Source organism: Caretta caretta, chromosome 16 (assembly GCF_965140235.1).
Source record: "Caretta caretta isolate rCarCar2 chromosome 16, rCarCar1.hap1, whole genome shotgun sequence".
NCBI classification, from domain to species: domain Eukaryota; kingdom Metazoa; phylum Chordata; order Testudines; family Cheloniidae; genus Caretta; species Caretta caretta.
The window spans coordinates 15,431,304-15,450,742 of record NC_134221.1 but is presented as its reverse complement, the minus strand read 5'-3'; the positions used below and the strand labels follow the sequence as shown (position 1 = coordinate 15,450,742).

The window sequence follows — 19,439 nt, the reverse complement described above, 5'->3', positions numbered from 1 at the left end:
AAAACTACATTACCCAGAATGCCTGAAGCTGTTGAAAGGAAATGCCGTTTTGCAAAGAGGTTTCGCTCCAACAGCTGCAGTTTAAGCGAGGAATACAGGGGGAGGGTTGGGAGAGAGAGGGAGGGAGGTATGAGCGGCAGAGAGAGAGACCTGCTAATAATACTACAGTTGGACTGGGGCGGAGGGAAAGAAGCTGTCATGCACAGAGCTCCCTCCCTGGAAAGCCTGCAAGAACAGCTGGGCTGCATGAGAATGCCACGGGCATGAAAATGAGTTTCTTGCAAAGTTTGACCTGGCTGTCTTTCTGATGCTGCAGCAGAAACTGAAGCAGGATTTTGTTCCCCCACCGTCCAAGGGACTGATCCACTGGAGAGGCTGAAATGCAATTCAGATCCTGCCCCCTGATTTATTTCTTGCAACAAGAGGAAGCTTGCAGCAGCGAGGGGGAATCGCTCCTGCTTTTCTCACCTTCCGAGACATAAAGCAAAAAACAAAACAAAAAACCCGACCCTACACACACACACACACACACGCAAATACAGGTCTGGCTGGAAAAGCCTGGCAAACGGATGCACGAAGAAGCTGCTGTCCCGGCACCAAGAAGCCCCCAGCAGCTGCAGCTCCGAAGCGATCTGAGACTGTGAATGACATTTATCCGGGGGGGGGGGGAGAGGGGAGGTGCATTTGTGAAAATGCAAAGTCCCCCCAAGGTGCAGGATGCTGTGAAGCTCTGAAGACACAAGGATCCGGAAGCACAGACTGGGGGGAAGGCTGTTCTCTCTCTCTCTCTGTTCACACACATGCAAAGGACCCTCGCCCCATGCCTGCAGGTGATTCCCTGGGGGTGACGGCGAGCCTGGTCCCCAGAGACAAGACGGAGGAGGGCGGGCTGCGGAGCCAGGGCTGCCGAGACATCCGAGGACACAGGCGGCGTGACATGCGATCCACTGCAACAGCGAACTAAAAGCCCAGCGCTGGAAGAGGAGGAGGAGGGGTGGGGGCAAGCTGCGAAGCCACCGCCGGGCTCGTATCCTCCCGGCTTCGCATCCTTCCCCAGCCCAGGTGGCGGGTGAGTGGCGATGTCACGGGAGGCGATTGTTCGCTGCAGGCTGGGTCAGCGCGGCGGATCGTGACCTGGGGGAGAGCAGCCAGGAAGCAGCTCCAACTACCAGTAGCCGCAGAGAAAGTTTGACAAAACTTCTAGAGATCTCAGAGCCGGCTCCTCCCCATCCCGCAGCCAGGTCCGGAGAGGAGAGGTGGAAGGGCTAAACCCAGGCGGGGTAGCCCCCCTCCCACAGCTCGCGGAAAGCCCAGGAGGGGAGGAGACAGGGCGTCTGCCGGGCTTCCAGTGATGTTTTTGCAGTTGGAATCCGCAGTGATTGAGGGAAGAAGGGAGAGCAACGTTGAAACAGAAATCAGCGAAGTGGTGCAACAGAAAAGCTAAAATATCTCCTTGGGAACTGCTCTCATTTTCGTCATTTCCCCTCCTGTTTTATTTCTAAATGCAAAGCTGGGGGAATGTGATGTGTGACAAAGACCTGTGGTTTATTATTTAAGCTATTACTTAAAAAAAAAAAAATATCAGCAACACCCATATCTCCGCCACCTACAGAAGCCTGCAAATCAGAGAGATGTGGCTGATTTAACATTTTCCATCTTGATTTTTTAATTACAGTACTATTTTTCTTTGCAAAAGGAAGTTATGAACAACTGCAAGTCCGGAAGTGGAAATCTACAGGAGCTGTGACCAGAAGTATTTTATTATTTATATAGATGTGTCTATCAGCATTCTGCTTTTTCATCCAAAGAATAAAGGGAAATGCTCGCTTTGCCGATGTTTCATGGTGAACAGATGGCATTCAAGAAAAAGGAAGGACTAAATATCTCATCTTTAAAAAAGGAGAGGATTATTTATTGAACTCAAGACTTTTTTTAATCCAAAGAAGATATGAATGAAAGATTTCTTGTGTCATTAACTGGAGAATAAGAAAAGGCCCCTCTGCTTCTGAAGTGCAGCTAACTCCATAAGAGCCGAAGCAGCAGCGATAATACTGAAATTCAAATAAAGACTCTATGTGATGAATTTTCTATCCTATGGATATCAATTTTGAGATTACAAAGCAGGAAGATCTATATTTGATCTAGCACCATATCATTTCAATGCCTAATCTTCCCCAGGATTGCTGGAGCGTCCTAGGAATTGCACTGGTGTTGTATGCCATGGGCTGTATTCAGAGTATTAGCTGCAAATCCAAAGTTTTCCGGGAAAGTATTTCAGTGATTGAAGTGAAAGCCTCCATCGATCCCGTTCCCACCAGCATTGACGAGTCATCCAGCGTGGTTCTGCGATACCGGACCCCTCACTTTCGAGCCTCTGCCCAGGTCTTGGTACCCCCTATCCCTAAGAAAGAGACCTGGATTGTGGGTTGGATTCAGGCGTGTAGCCATATGGAGTTTTACAACCACTACGGGGAGCAGGGAATGTAAGTATTTCCAGTGAGTGCGAGAGCATGTGTGTGTGTATGTGTGTGTTGCAGCAGGGGAAGCAGGACTTGGTTGGTGAAGCACCATTTAGCCCATTTGATTTAGCTTCTCTAATATTAAAACTGTACGCTTCTTTAAAAGAGAGATAAAAGCTTGAACTTGCCCCCTTAAAGGCAGTGGGTGTTTTTCCATTGACTCCCAGGGGAACAAAATCAGGTCCTAAAACAGAAACGCTTGGTTTGGTAGCCACCCAAATGCAATACCATTTATACAGAGGGTAGTCCGAGGGATCCAGCAACACTGAAAATCCTGAAAGCAGAAGTCACCCCTGCCACGAGATTGCAGATATGGTAGAAGACAAGGGTGTTGCTTTTCATATGATAAGGGAGTCCCTTCCATGCCAGATCTTTGCCGATGCCCCCCCTTTAAAAAAAGGAAAGGGTGCTTTTTTACAAATCAGAATGCAAACAAATGCTGACACTTACAGCGTTCTGCTGTTGTAAACAAGTTGGGTTGCTATTCCTGCAATGTGCTATCAGCAGGGCTGAGTGCTTGACATTACACCAACTATGAATGTACGGCAGCATTAGGGGGCTGAATCCTGTTTGCTCATTGCAACAGGCTGTCTGCATGGGTGAGGCAAGCAGGATTTGGCTGCAAGAGTGAAGGGTTAACGCTGTGCATCACCCTGGGCCTGCGGTTAAAAATGTACATCCCCATCCACACCATGTAAGAACAAGAAGCGAAAAGAACGGGGGAAAAAAACCACACACCTCTCTACCTCCAAATTGTGATGTAAGTGGAAATGCAGCTCCACCTATATATATATATATATATATATATATATATAAATAACCATTACACACACACCCCCACACAGAATAGCAAGTGTGTGGCTCATGGGTAAAACTAGTAGAAGACTCATGGTGCAGCGGAAGTGGTTTGCCCAGCCAGCAGTACAAGAGTCTGAAGTTGGAACATAGCGTAGGCTAGGAGAGGCAGATGGCTTGGTGACTGGACACACTGATGCTGTCCAGTCTCACAGAGGAAGATGGGATGGAAAGGTCAGGCTTAAGCAACCTTCCTGATTGCTAATTCAACGAGCACCGCATGAGGGAAATGCTTGCCTAGCTGGGGGAAAGACAGGCCAACTACAAAATGAAAGGTGGGGAGGAGGGAAAAGAAGGGGGACAGAGGATAGAACCAGAGAGCAGATGAACCTAACATATTGCCTTCCCAAAAGGTCCAACTGCATCTCTGCTGTACTCTACCTTCCAGTGCCTCTCCCCTCCAGGAGCACTGCAGGACCCAGAGAGAGCAAGCTTACATACAGTATTTGCCCAGCCTAATGACACAAGTTTGACATTTCAGGCATGAAGCGAATATGTGCCTGACAGGCCCAGTGCCCCAGGGGAGCAGATTGCCAAGGAGAACAGTTCCTGCTTTCTGTCCCCATTTCCTTTCCCAGTTCATTGCCCAAGCAGAAAGCGCTCCCTCACCAACACATAGGCAACAGCCAAATGTTGGGAGTTAGGTTGGATGGGGAAGGGGTAAGATTTTACTGATTCTAAAACACACAGTGGGCCTTGAGCCCTGGAAGGTTGGGCTCACTCTCTGCTCTTTAAAATGGGGTTCTGCAGGGTAGGGCCCAGCAACAGGAAATTAGGGCTGGGGGTTTCAAAGGAGCTGAAACAAATTGGGTGCCTAACTCCCATAGCCACATTTGACAATCTTAGCCTAGATGATCAGGTGCAAAGGAAAACACACAGAAATCCACTGGTACATAAATATAGGTGGGTATTCAGTAAAACAAAACTAACAGGGCAGCTGGATTCTATACCCGACTGTCACTCACACATATAGAACTGGGGCAAGTCACTTTGTCTCTGTGCCTCAGTTTCCCCATCTGTACACTGAGGATAATGATGTTGACCTTCCTTTCTAAAATGCTGTTATAGCTGTAGATTAAAAGTTCTGTATAAGAGCTAAGTATTATCAGAGCAGCTGGAATTAAGCTCAGCACATACAGAGGAATAATGAACTATAATTCAGTAAACAATGCAAATTTAGGGATGAAAATATCATTGTATGTGTGCAAAGAGATGCTTTCCTCTGGGGTCAGCCATATTTAGCTGATTTTATACATTACAAAAACATGATTAAAAGTTTGTTGGCCTCTCCATGCCATTTCCTTAGAGGGTTGCCCCCAGACCTGCCACATGATAAAGCTATAAAAAGGGCATTTGGGGAGAAAGACCTCTTAATGCCACTGCAGTACATTGGACTGCAAGAGTTTTTTGCCAATGGAAATCTGGCTGAAAGAACGGGCCAGGTCGTCTGCTGGTGTACATCAGCAGAGTTCCATTTTTGGAGTTTTACAGCAGTGGAGAATTTGGCTCAAGGAACGCTCCCTCTTAAATAGGGACAACTGGATTTTTTTAAAAATCACTGTTGCAACGGACCATTAAAACAGGCTCTAATGACTCTGGATACAAAAATTAATGTCCATGCCCTGAATGAAGTCTGATGGCACGGGAAGGATTCAGGTTGAGAATGGGAGCCTCATCTTCGCACCAGGCTCTGAAGCATTTTTGCTTTTACATCCTGAAGTTGTCACTCAGTCATCGATACACTGCCCATTGCACTGAAAAAGGCAGGCATGGCTGGGGACCGCAGGAACAGACTGAGCTGTGCATACCCCTCAGTACTAGATGGAGGAGAGGTAGAGAGGCAGTCCTTCAAACACACGCTTGTTTAAAAGGATGTCTGCAACTCAGGGATTAGGTGCCACATTTTTAGGTTTTACACACAGACAAAGGTGGTCTTTTGAAAAACCTAATGCTAAGAGAAATGCCATTGCTTAAAAAGTCACTGAACTCTTCCTTGGCCATGAAGATTCCTCCTGCAGTGTCATGAGCTGAAAACAAACAGCAGAGCAACGGAGCACAAGGACTATGAAGTGAAACTGCCTGCTGTTCCTATTCTGCTGTCCTTTTGCAGACAACTTGGTTATTAGGTTGCATTGAGAGCCCAGTTCCGATACCATTGCTTACCCGGAGTAGCACTATTTGTAGGAGGGACTACTCGTCGAGCAAGGTGCTACTCAAATGGGTGATCAGAATCAGGCAGTGAAAGCTTTGCTTAAGCAGGGACGGCAAGGTCAGGCCCTACTTAAATTGTAAGCTCTTTGAGGCAGGGACCATCTCTTTGCTCTGTGTTGGTACAGTGCTTAGCACAGTGGGGTCCTGGCCATGACTATCTCCTAGGTGCTACCACTATACAAATAAGAATATAAAATTTATGTGAAGTTAACCAGGTTATTTTTACTCTCTCCATGGAGTAAAGTGCAGGTAACAGCACAGATGGTGATAAGCAAAACACAGACTGTGAAAAATAAATCAGACTTTTCGAGTCATATGCAAAGGCTTTTCAAAATAAAATTGTATATAGATTTTTATCTCTACAATGTCCCCTGAAGTTTTAAAAGAGAGATGCCTTAAAGATTGCATCTTCCAGGGCCTACAACAGAAATAGAATTAAACTCATCTCTGCTATAAAAACAGGCCTATATGAAGAATAAACTTCCAAGACCCCAGGAGGAGAAATGTGATTGGAGACTAATCCACTAAAAGAACGGTGACATTTTTGGAGTGCAGCAAACCAACATTTGTTAAAAAAAAAAACACACCTCATTGAGGTTCCCCCAAAGTCTAAAAGCGGTAACAGCTCTGCTACTCTCACGCATGAAAGTCTGTCCCCATTCCACTTTCTCATTCACTTCTTGTTCTTTACTAGGAGCCCTACTGAATTGCTTTGCAGTGCTGAAGTAGGTGAGGTAGAGGGTAAAAGCCAATTTATAAAGGGCGTTGTATTGAACATGGAGGATCAGGCACAGACTTGGTTAGCTGGTGATGTTAGTCACAATGAATCATGGGGAAGGATGGGTGGAAAGCCCAGGATGGCTTTGCATTGCCCCCCCCTCCCCCGAAATGGATTCCTTGAGCATCCGTGCAGAGCAAAGTCTAGATCTGATGCAAGCCGCACCCCTTTTATCATAAAAACAATATGCAAGGCCATAATGTCCTGTGACTAATTAAGGTCTGGCTTCAAGCACTGAGGTCCGAGGATGAGCAAGCATCCGAGTGTTTACTGATGGCACATTATGCCTGTCTGAAAAGGTTAAATTGAATGCACCCATGTCATCCTGCTTGCTGCGGAAAGCTGGAGGTCACTTTGCTTGAATTTGCTGTCACTGCACACAATGCTGCACTTATGGCCTCATGTTATGCTGCAGGGGAACATCCAGAGGGATTGTATAAGCCAGCGACTAGGTCCCCTCGTTAGGGAATAGAAAGAAACATGCCTCAAAAGGAAATTGGGAGGGGGTCAGAACCCAGATTAGGAAGGCTGGAAAATATGGCTTGACAGGCTACAGCCTGGGCACCATTGTTCCACGGAGATGTAGCTGAAAGAGTATGTGTGTGTTCGTAAAGGGCCCGTGGTAAGTTAAAGCAGGCCTTTCAGCTACCCTAGTTTCTGGTGATTCTGGACAACCAAGCAGCAGAGTAAACCACAAACCTGTCAGCATTACAAGCCAGAACCACTGATTCTGGAGCAGCTCAGCCTGAAATCAGACAGGCTTGGGAGTTCACACAGCTTCCCTGGGGTCGAAGAATTTACAGTGCAAGTTTCTGGGCTTTCCATGGCACGGTTTTAATCCCAGAGAGATCCGTTTGCAGCAACTGGGCATTCTGCAGCACCATCTTCTGATCACGTCAAAATGGCTGGTCGGGGGAGAATTATTTGACTTCATATGGACAAGCCACACAAGCAAAGGTCATGACCCCTCGTGGCAAGGGATCTTTGATAAAAGCAGGCAAGGGGCAGGAAGTCCAGGGTTTGTGGTTCATGAACTATGCTATTTAGTTTCCCTTTGCTCCAGTAACAGGATGACGACGAAGGCCTACTTCTTCCTCTCGCTAACATTCGCGAGTAAATTTGATGCTCATTGAAATCCTCAGGATTAGTCACGCTTGCTAGAATTAAGGATGGAGCCATTGGGTGTTGTGCAAATTTCCTCCCCAAACCTCTCACCTGCCCTGCAGCATCCACTCCTGATCCCCCACCCTGAGTCCGTCTATAAAGTTAAACCGATGCACTTTAGCCATATAGAACCCCTTGCCATTTGAGTCCTTAGCCTTCTCCCTAAACTCTGCAGATGCACCTCTTGATTGGCAACACTCCTTACTGGTCTAATCCAGGGCCCAGCACAGATTCATAGATACTAAGGTCAGAAGGGACCATTATGATCATCTAGTCCGACCTCCTGCACAACGCAGGCCATAGAATCTCACCCACCCCTGCGAAAAACCTCTCACTGATCTGTCTAGGCCTCTCAGTCCTGACTTGCAACAACCTTTGCAAAGCTGCTCCTGACCAGAGACTCTTACATAATGGTTTTGGGATGCAGACAAAAGATCCATCAGACACTAAGGTGGAACCAATTAACTCATTTTCACAGTTCCAGTGGCATCCTCAGCCAGACTGTTTTTCCACTGGCCTGTGGCAAGGGTAGGGCAAAACAGCTCAGGATTCAGTTACAAACCTTAAGTAGCGGACGGAGTCCCAAACGAGATGTCCCAGTGTGGCACGCCCACGTTTATACAGCCCCAGCGTCTCAGCGGTGGGCACATCCATAATGTATAGGAACGTCCAGGAAATTGTCACATCTCGTCCCCAGGCCTCAATCAAGCTGAGCATCAGCAATGATTTGAACGGAAAGTAATCCTAAATCATCTGCTGAAAGGGAGAGAAAGGATTCCCATATAGTATTTCAGAGATCACACTTGATGAGACTCTGCTGCAAGGGCTAAACCTGTTGCTATAGTACATGACCTCCAATTCATCTTCCCTTGCAGGGAAGAGTTCACTGAAAAATCCCTAGAGCTTTTCTTTCTCATCCCTTGTTGAGGAGCATAGGGGAGAAATGACTCCTTGCTGTTTGAGACACTCATAATCAGTCTCCCCTGTGCCACAGGGGTTATGGCTAGAATCCACTCGGGTTTTCTTTTTACAGTTTTAGGTCAGAAGTGGCTCTCGGGAAAAGGACTCCCTCTGTCCGTTGGCAATATACTTGGAAGAACAAGAACTGCCGCAGACAGTATGTTAGCTAGTAGGTTTGTAGCACATGAAAAACCGAATCAGGCTATATACCCCTACAGGCTCTGATAACATCACATGGCACTGAACTTACCAGGCAGGGGTCAGGATGCCAGGTTTCTGTGGCCTGGATATTTTGAGGCCAGGATGTTCAGAAGTGACTAGTAAAAAGAAAAGGAGGACTTGTGGCACCTTAGAGACTAACCAATTTATTTGAGCATAAGCTTTTGTGAGCTACAGCTCACTTCATCGGATGCATTCAGTGTATTTTCCACTGAATGCATCTGATGAAGTGAGCTGTAGCTCACGAAAGCTTATGCTCAAATAAACTGGTTAGTCTCTACGGTGCCACAAGTACTCCTTTTCTTTTTGCGAATACAGACTAACACGGCTGCTACTCTGAAAGAAATGACTAGTGATTTTTAGAGGCCCAACTTGAGATACCTTAAAGGGGCCTGATTTCCAGGAAGTAATGAGCACCTGCCTTCTGCGAATGAGGCTCCTTGAAGGTGGGCACCCAAAGTTGCTAGTCCCTTTTTAAGATCTTGACCCCAGATCTTCACGCCCTATGCAGTTTCCTAAAATAATGCTTTGCACTGAATATTTTCCTTTGATGTCGTGTCTTCCATCCTGCAACACCCCTGTAGACTGTACAGACTACAGCACTAGACATGCAGCCACACCATATACAGCATGCTGCAGCACCACAAGTGCAAGGCTTTTAACCAAGGAGACCACGACTAACCTCGGATCGTAAAAGATACCCCGCAGGATGGTTAGAGTCAAACGTCTGCTGCTAACTAGTGAAAGAGAAATCTCATAGGGCTTTCCAAACATTAATCATAGAATATCAGGGTTAGAAGGGACCTCAGGAGGTCATCTAGTCCAACCCCCTGCTCAAAGCAGGGCCAAGCCCCAATCTTTGCTCCAGATCCCTAAATGGCCCTCTTAAGGATTGAACTCACAATCCTGGGTTTAGCAGGCCAATGCTCAAACCAGTGAGTTATCACTTCCCTCTAAACTAATTAGTCCTCAGAACAGCTTTGAGAGGTAGCTTGTATTATTCCCACATTACAGATTGGGAAACTGAGGCAAGGAGAGGTTCAGTGACTAGCCCAAAACCACACAGTGAGTCAATACCAAAGCTTGGATTAGACCAGGGGTGGCCAACCTGGGCCTAAGGAGCCAGAATTTACCAGTGTACATTGCCAAAGAGCCACAGTAATACGTCAGCAGCCCCCCTTCAGCTCCCCCACCCTGCTCCCAGTGCCCCCCCCAATCAGCGCCTCCCCCTCCCTCCCTGCACCTCCCATCAGCTGCTTTGTGGCGTGCAGGAGGCTCTGGGAGCAGGGAGAGGAGGAGGAGCGAGGGCATGGCAGGCGGCGAGTGGGGGCCAGGCCTGTGGCAGAGCTGGGGTTGAGCAGTGAGCACCCCCCGGCACATTGGAAAGTTGGTGCCTGTAGCTCCAGCCCCGGAGTCGGTGCCTACACAAGGAGCCGCATATTAACTTCTGAAGAGCCGCATGTGGCTCCGGAGCCCCAGGTTGGCCACCCCTGGATTAGACTGTAGAGTCTCCCTCTCCCAGTGCTGTGCTCAAAGCATATTTCTCTGATTTACTCCAAGGGCTGTTTTAAGGCTGGGACATAGGACTTGTACTGAAGTGCAAGAAAATCCCCCCAAAACGCAGTAATTCTGGCGTGTGATAGCCAGTAGGAATTCAGTGTGCACAGGAGAACCAGCGTTGCCAGCCCAATTTGTAAAAGCATACCTCCAGAATTCATCTTGGCCTTTGGGCTCCTGTCAGCATTTGTGGTCACTCGAGTGGGGTTTACTTTGCCAAAAAACGGGCTCTCAGCTGAGCTCAGCTATTTCTGGCATCATGTCCCTCTTACCCAATAATCAGCTTCTCATAATGGGCTTGAAAAATCCAACTGGAAGCGTCAAAACTCCAGCATTTGACGTCAGATGTGCAGATGGGGCAGGAACATTTTTGTTCATCTTCTCAATAGAAAGCACTAGCCTTTTGGTTGGAGTCCTGTGATTATGTTTAAACTCGCAATCAGAAAGACTGCAGCTGCTTTCCCCTCCCCCTCCCAGTTTAGAGGGCATTGAACCACCTAGCCTTTGCTTTTGTGGTTACTGTGATAGCCTGCAAACCCTTGGGTCTGCGGTGTGGCACTTTTGTCTAAACAGTGACAGCAGGTGATGAGGAGTCAGAACGTCTAGGTGCTTTTCCCAGCTCTGCCACTAACATTTGTATTTTGGTAGGTAGTGCCTGAGGGTCCAACCAAAATTGGACCCACCTTGTACCTGGCACCACACAGACGTGAGGTCTCTGCTCTGAACAGCTTACAGGCTAAATACACAAAAAGGTGGGAGGGGAACGGACTTGTCCAAGCTCAGCCATGAGGTCAGCAGTGGAGCTGAGGAACAGAATCCGGGTCTCCTGAGTCCCACTCTAGGGGCCTAGCTGCTGGACCGCACTCTCTCTCTCTCTCACCGCTCTAACTTGCTGTGATGTTGGGTCAGGCATTTAGGGCCAGATTCTCAGAAGCATTGAGCACTCCCAGACGCCACTAACATCAGTGGGCTCTGCAAGTGCTCTGCAACTTGGAGGGGGGAAAATCAGACCATTCACCCCTCTGAGCTTCAACATCTGTAAAATGGATAAAACACAAGGTAGGTGGGAGGCGGGCTACGGTGCTTATTAGCGTTTGGAAAATGCAGTGAGCACCCTGAATTTAGAAATGCAAAGTATTCTACTCAGATCCTCTATACGTGTAAGTCAATCCACAGACTTAAAAAAAAACAAACCACACAAACCACAAAAGCCAGCATGCACGCAAACCTCCAGCCAGTGGTGTAATATTTTAAATGCTAGTGTTGCTTCTCTTGTGATGAGTTTTGAGATGTTTTAGCAGACTTGGCATATGAGGAAATGGGGTGATGGGGGTGTGGGCTGAATTTCTGCATTTTGATTGGCCACAATAAAATAAATGGCAACACTCTGGGAGTGACGGGGGTGGGGGGCAGAGGTGGAGGAGGTGGGGCTTCCCTTGAGTGACATTTGCCCTCCTGCTCTGATGGGGGTGCGGGGGGGTCCTTTGAATGCAGAACAGACACACCTCACCTTTTAATTTGCCAGTGGGGCCATTTACCTCCCTGTACTCTCCAGCTGCCTAATTAAGAACAATCGGCCCAGCTCTACCACTCCCCCACCCCCACAGGGAAGGCTGCTCTGTTGTAGCTGAACTGCAAAAGTAACAGCCCAAGGGTCACTGGAACAACTTGCCTCATTATTATTGGTTTGGTTGGGTTTTTAGCTGCACAATCAAGTCTTGCGCTGTAAGAAAGTTGCCCTAGATTAAAGTGAAGGGACTGGGGAAGGGGTAGAGGGAGAGGCTGGGCCTTATTTAATGTAATTTGTATTAAAGTAGTGTCCAGAGCCCCTGGTCCGTATCAGAACCCCATTGTGCTGGATGCTGGACAAGGCAATCCTTGCCCATGACTAGTGCCCTACCAAATTGATGGCCGTGAAATCTGGTCTTTTGTGTATTTTTACCCCTTATTATACAGATTTCACATGCGAAACCAGCATTTCTCAAACAGGAGGTCCTGACCCAAAAGGGGGTTGCAAGGTTATTGTGTGTGGGGGTGGGGGTCATGGTATTGCCACCTTTACTTCTGTGCTGCCTTCAGAGCTAGGCGGCCGGAGAGCAGTGGCTGCTGGCCAGGTGCCCAGCTCTGAAGGCAGCACCCCACCACCAGAACCGCAGAAGTAAGGCTGGCAATACCAAGACCCCCCTACAATAACCTTGCAACTCCACCCCCCACAATGCCCTTTTGGGTCAGGACCCCTACAGTTACAACACTGAGAAGTTTCAGATTTAAATATATGAAATCATGAAATTTATGATTTTTAAAATCCTATGACCGTGAAATTAACCAAAATGGACTGTGAATTTGGAGGGCCCTACCTATGACTGGTATATAGCAGGGGCAGATGGAGAGGACAGTGGCTTGTCCAGAAAGTTGAACAGTGGTGTGTGGTTAGAGACTGAATGAAGATAGGAAGGTCCCTGCTAAACTCAAGTATTTATTTCAGGACTTAGCAAGCGGCAGGGCCCGCTGAAAGCTATTAGACTGGGGACCTCCTCTCCCCACCACTTGAGGCTGCTCCACCTGTCCCCTAGGATTGGGAGTCTGCCTGCCTGCCTGCTTGGCAGCAACTCTGCCTATTTGGGAGACTTGGGTTTGACTCCTGCTCTTACTTAAAACCAGCAGAGGCCAGGAAACTGGAGGCAGCTTATTTGTCCTGGAGGCAGGGAGTGAGTAAGAGGCTGAGTAAGGAGCAGCACAAGATCGGTTGCAATAAAGGGTTTTTAAGGGACAGGAGAAAAGAGAACTGGGATGGGTCTCATGGCTCTGATAGTGATATAATGGGCCACCTGTAGGAGTTTAGAGACACCAATATATTTGAGAGCACACCCAGTAGTTAAGTTGTGACCACACTGGTACCAAGCCTAGAGACTGAGTTTCCAATCCTGTGTGATACCAGTGTAGTGGTGCCCCCCACCTCTAGGATTGGGCCTTGGCATTTGCAATGCTGTTTTAACAGAAGGGATGAGCTCTCATTGCAGAGGAACATTGTGAGCACAAATCCCGATAGAGGAAGATACAGGGAAGCCACACTCAGAGCCGCCCCCGCTCTCAGGCAGTACAATGAAAAAACCCAGCCCAGTGAGTCCCTGCGCTAATCAATTACTGTGATTCCTTCTTGGTTGCGGCAGGTCGAGTTGGGAGCTCCCGGATCTGCAAGATGGCAAGATCCAGGCCATAAGTGACTCAGATGGCGTGAACTACCCCTGGTACGGCAACACCACAGAAACGTGCATGATTGTGGGGCCCACCAGGAAGGAATCCAAGTTCACCATCAGTATGAATGATAACTTCTACCCAAGCGTCACGTGGGCGGTACCTGTGAGCGAGAGCAACGTGGCAAAACTCACGAGCATCCACCGGGATCAAAGCTTCACCACCTGGTTGGTTGCCACCAACACAGCCACCAGCGAGATGGTGACCCTGCAGACTATTAAGTGGCGCATGAGGTTGGGCATAGAGGTGAATCCCAGCAGACCCTTGGGGCAGCGTGCCACGCTGGGGCAACCCTTTGCTCAAGAGCAGCCCCAGGTCCTTAACAAGAATGAGCCAATACCACCCAGTGCCCTTGTGAAACCCAATGCCAATGATGCTCAGGTACTCATGTGGAGGCCAAAGGATGGGCCACCACTAGTGGTGATCCCTTCCAAGTATCGGTAATAGCAACCTGACATCCTGGCACCAGAAGGGAAGAAAATAACCCTGCACTTAGATACTTTTAGAATCTAGGCAAAATTGAGATGCACTTTTTATTCATTCAACAGAAATGCAACCATTCTACCTTCTCCCATTGGGACGGATCTCACTGTGCTAAAGCTAAAGAGAAGACCTTGACCAGGGTCTGTATCGTCACCTGATTCCTAAGGGAGGAATCAACAAACTAAACTTTATTTCCAGCTCCGTAGCTTTCTTTTCTTCTTGACTTTAGTTATTGTTTGAACTTCAGTCTCATTAGCTCACCCAGATTGTCCAGAACAAAACAAGGTTTTTATCTGGGATTTTATTATATTTGGTGGGAGGAAAGGGATTTTTTTTTCTCTCCAGAATGAAACTCAAGTTCCTGGAGCTAAATGCTATTTATTTATTATGGGTTTTTTTTAAAATGATAAAAGGTTCTGAGTTGCAAACTTAAGTCATGCGGCCTTATGTAGACTTTGCTTTGCATTGCCAAACTTTTGCCTTAAAGCTGTGTTTGAAAGAAAATTTAATCTCACCAAGCAGAATCTCTTTTCTACAGGATTTTAGGGAGGGTCAGGGGAAGCATTCTGGAGCGAGGGATAGATTGTCAGTGTATCAAGGGATGAGGAGGAAGGAATGATAATGGAAGAAACCAGATTAAAAAGAAAACCTTCCTGGTTTTAAACATGGAAGAAGCAAGCATGGAAATAAACCCAGCTCAAAACCCGTTGTTTTGCTGTATGAGCAGAAATGGGACTAGTATTGCACACAAAGTTGCAATGCAAGTAACAAGTGTGTTATAGAAATGTCTTTGGACGAGAGCTGCCGGGCCCCTCGCTGCTCGATAGAAGGGGTCGTCACAACCTTGCATTGCTTAAGCCTTCTGAGCTGAGCCTCTTTTGGCACGAGAATACGGAACAATCCAGCCAGTGGTGGGAACGACTGGAGATGTGGTACTCAAAAAGAAATGCAAATCAGGGGAATTAGTTCCATCTTGCTTGTCCTGAGGAGATGACTTTCGCCTTCCAAACTAGCACACAATTATTTTCCCCTAGGGCATCGTGACTGGTGGGTCACACACAAGCTGTAATATACGTGGGGTCAAATTCTGTCATCGGTTACTCCCACGAAACCCCAATGAATTCATAACAGGGTGGGGTGAGAGAAGCAAGATACAGAGGGACCCATCTAAAATCACTGGGGCTGTATGGGTGTAAATGAGGAAAGCTGTTGTCCACTGGAGTCTCTGACTCAGGAAGAATTATACCTGTGAAAATAATATGCACCCTTCCTATTAACAGTGAAAACAAAAAAGTCTCCTCTTACTATAGCTTTAGTGCTCACCTGGGCTGATGGAGAACCCGCCTCATGGTCCCACCGGATTCAGATGGCTTTCAGTGATAAGGGTTGTAGGTGATGACATAGCTGCAGAGATATGGTGGAAGCATACATGTGTAAGCAGGCAACCCAAAAGAAGGTGTAAATATTGCAAAATCTGCATCCTGCGGGGAGGATGCTCCGGGAAGTCAGGTCTGTTTGGAACATAAGTCAGGGCCCTAAGAAATCATTTGGTAGATCTCCTGGTGGCCTCAGAGACACCACCAGTATTTCTCCAAAGACAGGAGACATGAAAAGGAGGCAGCTTGACTGAGACACGTGTGGCTGAGGGAAGTTTAGAAATGGAGGAACCTGTATGATGGAGGCAGTGTGGGCTGGAGGACAGGGCAGGGGCTGGGATGAGAAGACCTACCTTATGTTTTCAGCTCTTGTTGTATAGCCTCAGGGATGTCACCTCACCTCTCCTCTGCACCTGTAAAATGGAGATAGTGACACTTCCCCTTACGGAGGAACTGCTTAGGGACTAAGAGTGCTCAAATGTTCTGTACCTGGCTGGTCCCTGCTCAGCTGATTTCACTGGGACTCCCCAAGACTCCCATTTGGATCTGCCATTTCCCACGCTATGCTCCAAGCAGCTGTCTCTCCCCCCCACTCATCGGCTAGCTGCTAGCATTGCAGCCAGCCTCCATGCACGCTCTTTAAAGAGCTCACCAGCAAGACAGCCTTAGATATACCAGGACCCTCCCTAGTTGTGTCCAACCACTTTATTTTGGCAGGATGCTCAAATGCCACCCTCCCATCCAGGGACCAGAGGCCTCAGTGTCTGCTTCAAAGCCCCGGCATCCCACATGACAGCACCCAGAGTCATCCTCCACACCACCAGACTCAGAGTTTATTCCCAACAGCAACAGTGTTCATGGGCATTCTGGGAGAGACTGCTCCGGAAGGGATTGTCCACGCATGCCTGCACTCTTCCCAGCAGGCAGATATTTGACTCAGGGAGCCATTCATGAGAAGCAGTTTGCCAATGAACAGCCGAAGAAGGCTTAAACCCAGGCCCTAGATCTAGAGAGGATGATGAATCAAGCTTGTGAGACCTTGTGGTGTGCACGGCAACTGCCCCCACCATTCTTGAGTTCCCCTTTCTTATGTCTAATCAGCTCCCAGCTATAGCTTGACTTGTACAGACCCTTGAGACTTATCCATATCCTCCCCTGGGCAATACCATGCAATAGCAAATCACTGAATACAGCAAAACCTCTTCCTGCTGCGGCCGGACTGGTGATAGTTGGGATGGACGCAAGTGGTGAAGCTTGCATCCATTTCTCAGCAGCCCCAAAGTTTGGTGCGCGCGTGTGGGGAGGTGTTCTTCAGGCCTGGCATTGTTTTGAGCCTGTTTCTGAAGTGCTGAGTATTTACAGCTCCTTTTGACTTCAGTACAGGTTGTGGGTTCTCAGCACCTCTGGAACAAAAAATCAGAACCCACTGTCTTAACTAGCTATATGAAGGAGTGTTCGGAGGAAAGATTTCTTCTCCTGCTCACCAGAAATCACATTCAGGGAATCCTCAGGTCGTACTCCATTTAGCATGGCGTTAGGCTTAGTCTCTGGGTACATTAAAAAAGCCAGATTCCTACCGCCTATCTTGCTGGATTGGATACACCCCTGCAATTTGACATTAACCTCTTTGCAAAGACTGTCCTGCTGCACTGAGTAGACCTGGCTGTGCAGTAAATGTGAGAATGAAGGTTCATGTCAGGGATCAGAGTTTTGCATGACCTTTGCAAGGCCTTTAACTCTCACTCCATCCCAAGAATGCCTCTCCCGTTTCCTTGTTGGAAACATCCTTCCCTCCTCCCTTTGTGCTGTCAGACGCGGGGGTAGAAAAAGGACACTGCCTTTTTAGAGACTTCATGCTTTGTGATTAAATAGTGATGTTTTTCCAATGTTGCTTCATTACAAACCTGCCGAGGACAGATTGAGCCAACACAAAAGAGGTGGCTGCTGGAAATGGAAAGTGCTATGCACACCACTATTTATATGGCTGGTTAATAACTCAATAGCCATATATTTAGAATTGCTGTGGATAGCACTTAGCCTCTCCTTTGGTACTTGAATGTTCAGGGCACCAGCTCATGCTGCACTAAGTGGCTGCAATCAGCAGAAGGAAATACAGCGACCTCCCTATTTGGGTGCTCTGGAGCCAAGCAATTGATGGGACTGTATGAGGGACGTGTCCTGAAGAAAGTGCAGAGCTAACGTTGGGTACTGCTGAAAACATGAGCCATTGCAACTCTCGGTTCAGATCTGGTGCGCAACACGAGTGTGGTAGCTCTGGTGGTCCCATCTTACTCCTCTCATGATGGGCAGTTCTCTACAGCCCCAAACCACTGCATGAGCTGAAATGTGCCAGTCTCTGCTGGGGAAGGACTGGGTCAGTCTCTGCTGCAGGTCAGGAGAAAGAGGATGGGCAGAGCTGCAGAGGGACCAAGATGGAAATAGCAAGGGGTCCCTCACGTTAACTTCCATCTCTCACACACTGAAAGGAGGCAGGACTTCATGTGTGCTAGTGAACAAGAACCCCACGTGAGCAATGGCATGTGGATTCCATTCCTCCATTGTATGCACCAGCGAGCATGGCAAGAAGCAGCAGAGAGCCTGCAATGCTGCTCAAGAACAAGGGGAAGGAAGACCAGTTCAACCCAGGGCAGCTCAGAGAAAGGCAGTCGGATTAGGATGGTGCTTTGGGGGGAGAGAAGGGTTACCTTAGACCCCGTAGCAGAGGTTCCTCTCTAGCATTCTGCCCACATTCATGCCGCAGCAATATGAACCGTCCTTGGGGTCTTGCAGAGATACTGTGAAAACATAATGAACACATTCTGGACACTTAACAGAAATGTAAAAACAAAACCCTGCTTTTATAATGGAGAGAAATAAAGTGGAATTTTCAAACAAGTCTGCTGGAGTGGTTTTGAGAGAGGGAGGAGGGTTTGGATTTTTTTTTAAGGTAAAGAATACATGGTGTTTGCATTCATGCTCAGATCTCTACCTTAAACACTCTGCTTGCAGTGTATGTGCTGTTTGCGTGTGTATTTCCACAATGTGTGGAGGTACTGCTTAAAAATACAGGGGAGCTTTCCACCTTCCCCTAACCACCATCTGGGCTATGTGCCCTGTGATAAAGCTGCCAGGCTAACCTAGTCTGGAGCACCCACCAGGGTAGACACCAGTTGAGCTTCTGCACAATTGGTTACCAGATGTGGTTTTCATACTTGCTCGGCAAGGGGCTTGCTAAACTTTTTATCTGCTTAGATGCTGCATCTTGAGAGACCCATCTCTTCTCCCAACCTCCTACCCTCACTTGTTCCTCAAAGGGTTCCATACTGAGCACCACCAAGCACTCATGGCCATTTTATAGGGGCAGATGAGCAGGACAACTGCCCTGGGTACCAACTTGCAGAGGTTACCATCCAGCTGTGCTGATTGGCTGGATTTGTTGATGGTATTTTTGGGCACGGCGCTTCGATATGGGAGGGCAGTGGCTGAAAAATGCCTAGGGCCACTCCTGCAAGCAGGGCTTTGCAGACCTTTGTAGGGCTCAGGATATAATTTTAGAACCACTGGTCTATAGGAATAACCTCAACCTCCCCCCCTCCTGCCCAGCTCCTGCCATTGTTCAGATTCATGTCACTTTTCAAGAAGAAAGGAAGCATCTAATCCAACAGGAAAGTGTCCAAGGAGAAGGCAGGGACCTGGGCTTGAGGCCAACAGCTGCAGGCAATAGGACCTCGTGGCATTACTTAGGTCTCAACTGCAACTTCCTCTTGACATTCAGCTAGCGGCAATGCGGGTTCCCCACCCCCCTCAGGAAATACGTCTTTGCATCTAGTTTTGGATGGTCACTTCCCCTTTTGCAGAACCACTGGTGTCTCAGCACTCACTGCTGCCAAAGGTGCGAGGCCAGGCAGGGACATCTCAGCAAGGAGTCTGAGAAAGGCCTAACCTGACCTGTGCAAGAGGTTTCATGTGCAAGAGGTTTCACCCTGCAGTGCTGGCCATTTCCTGGCAGATCAAGGGCACCTGCTCTCATGCATGCTGTCTTTCTGTAACTGCAGCAAGGCA

General features: G+C 48.0%; 1 protein-coding gene across 1 annotated transcript; it reads left to right on the top strand.

Annotated features, from left to right (window-relative positions):
- The first annotated feature begins 117 nt into the window (after positions 1–117).
- FAM78A (family with sequence similarity 78 member A) lies at positions 118–18,272 on the top strand. Its single transcript, XM_048823181.2, has 2 exons — positions 118–2,483; positions 13,434–18,272. Exons 1-2 carry the CDS (start codon positions 2,161–2,163, stop codon positions 13,960–13,962), a joined length of 852 nt encoding a protein of 283 aa, XP_048679138.1. The 5' UTR covers positions 118–2,160; the 3' UTR covers positions 13,963–18,272.
- The last annotated feature ends 1,167 nt before the right edge of the window (positions 18,273–19,439 follow it).

Coding starts and splice junctions, on each gene's coding strand:
- FAM78A (XM_048823181.2), top strand. CDS start 2,161: ATGCCTAATCTTCCCCAGGATTGCTGGAGCGTCCTAGGAATTGCACTG. Junction 2,484..13,433: donor CACTACGGGGAGCAGGGAAT/GTAAGTATTTCC, acceptor TGGTTGCGGCAG/GTCGAGTTGGGAGCTCCCGG.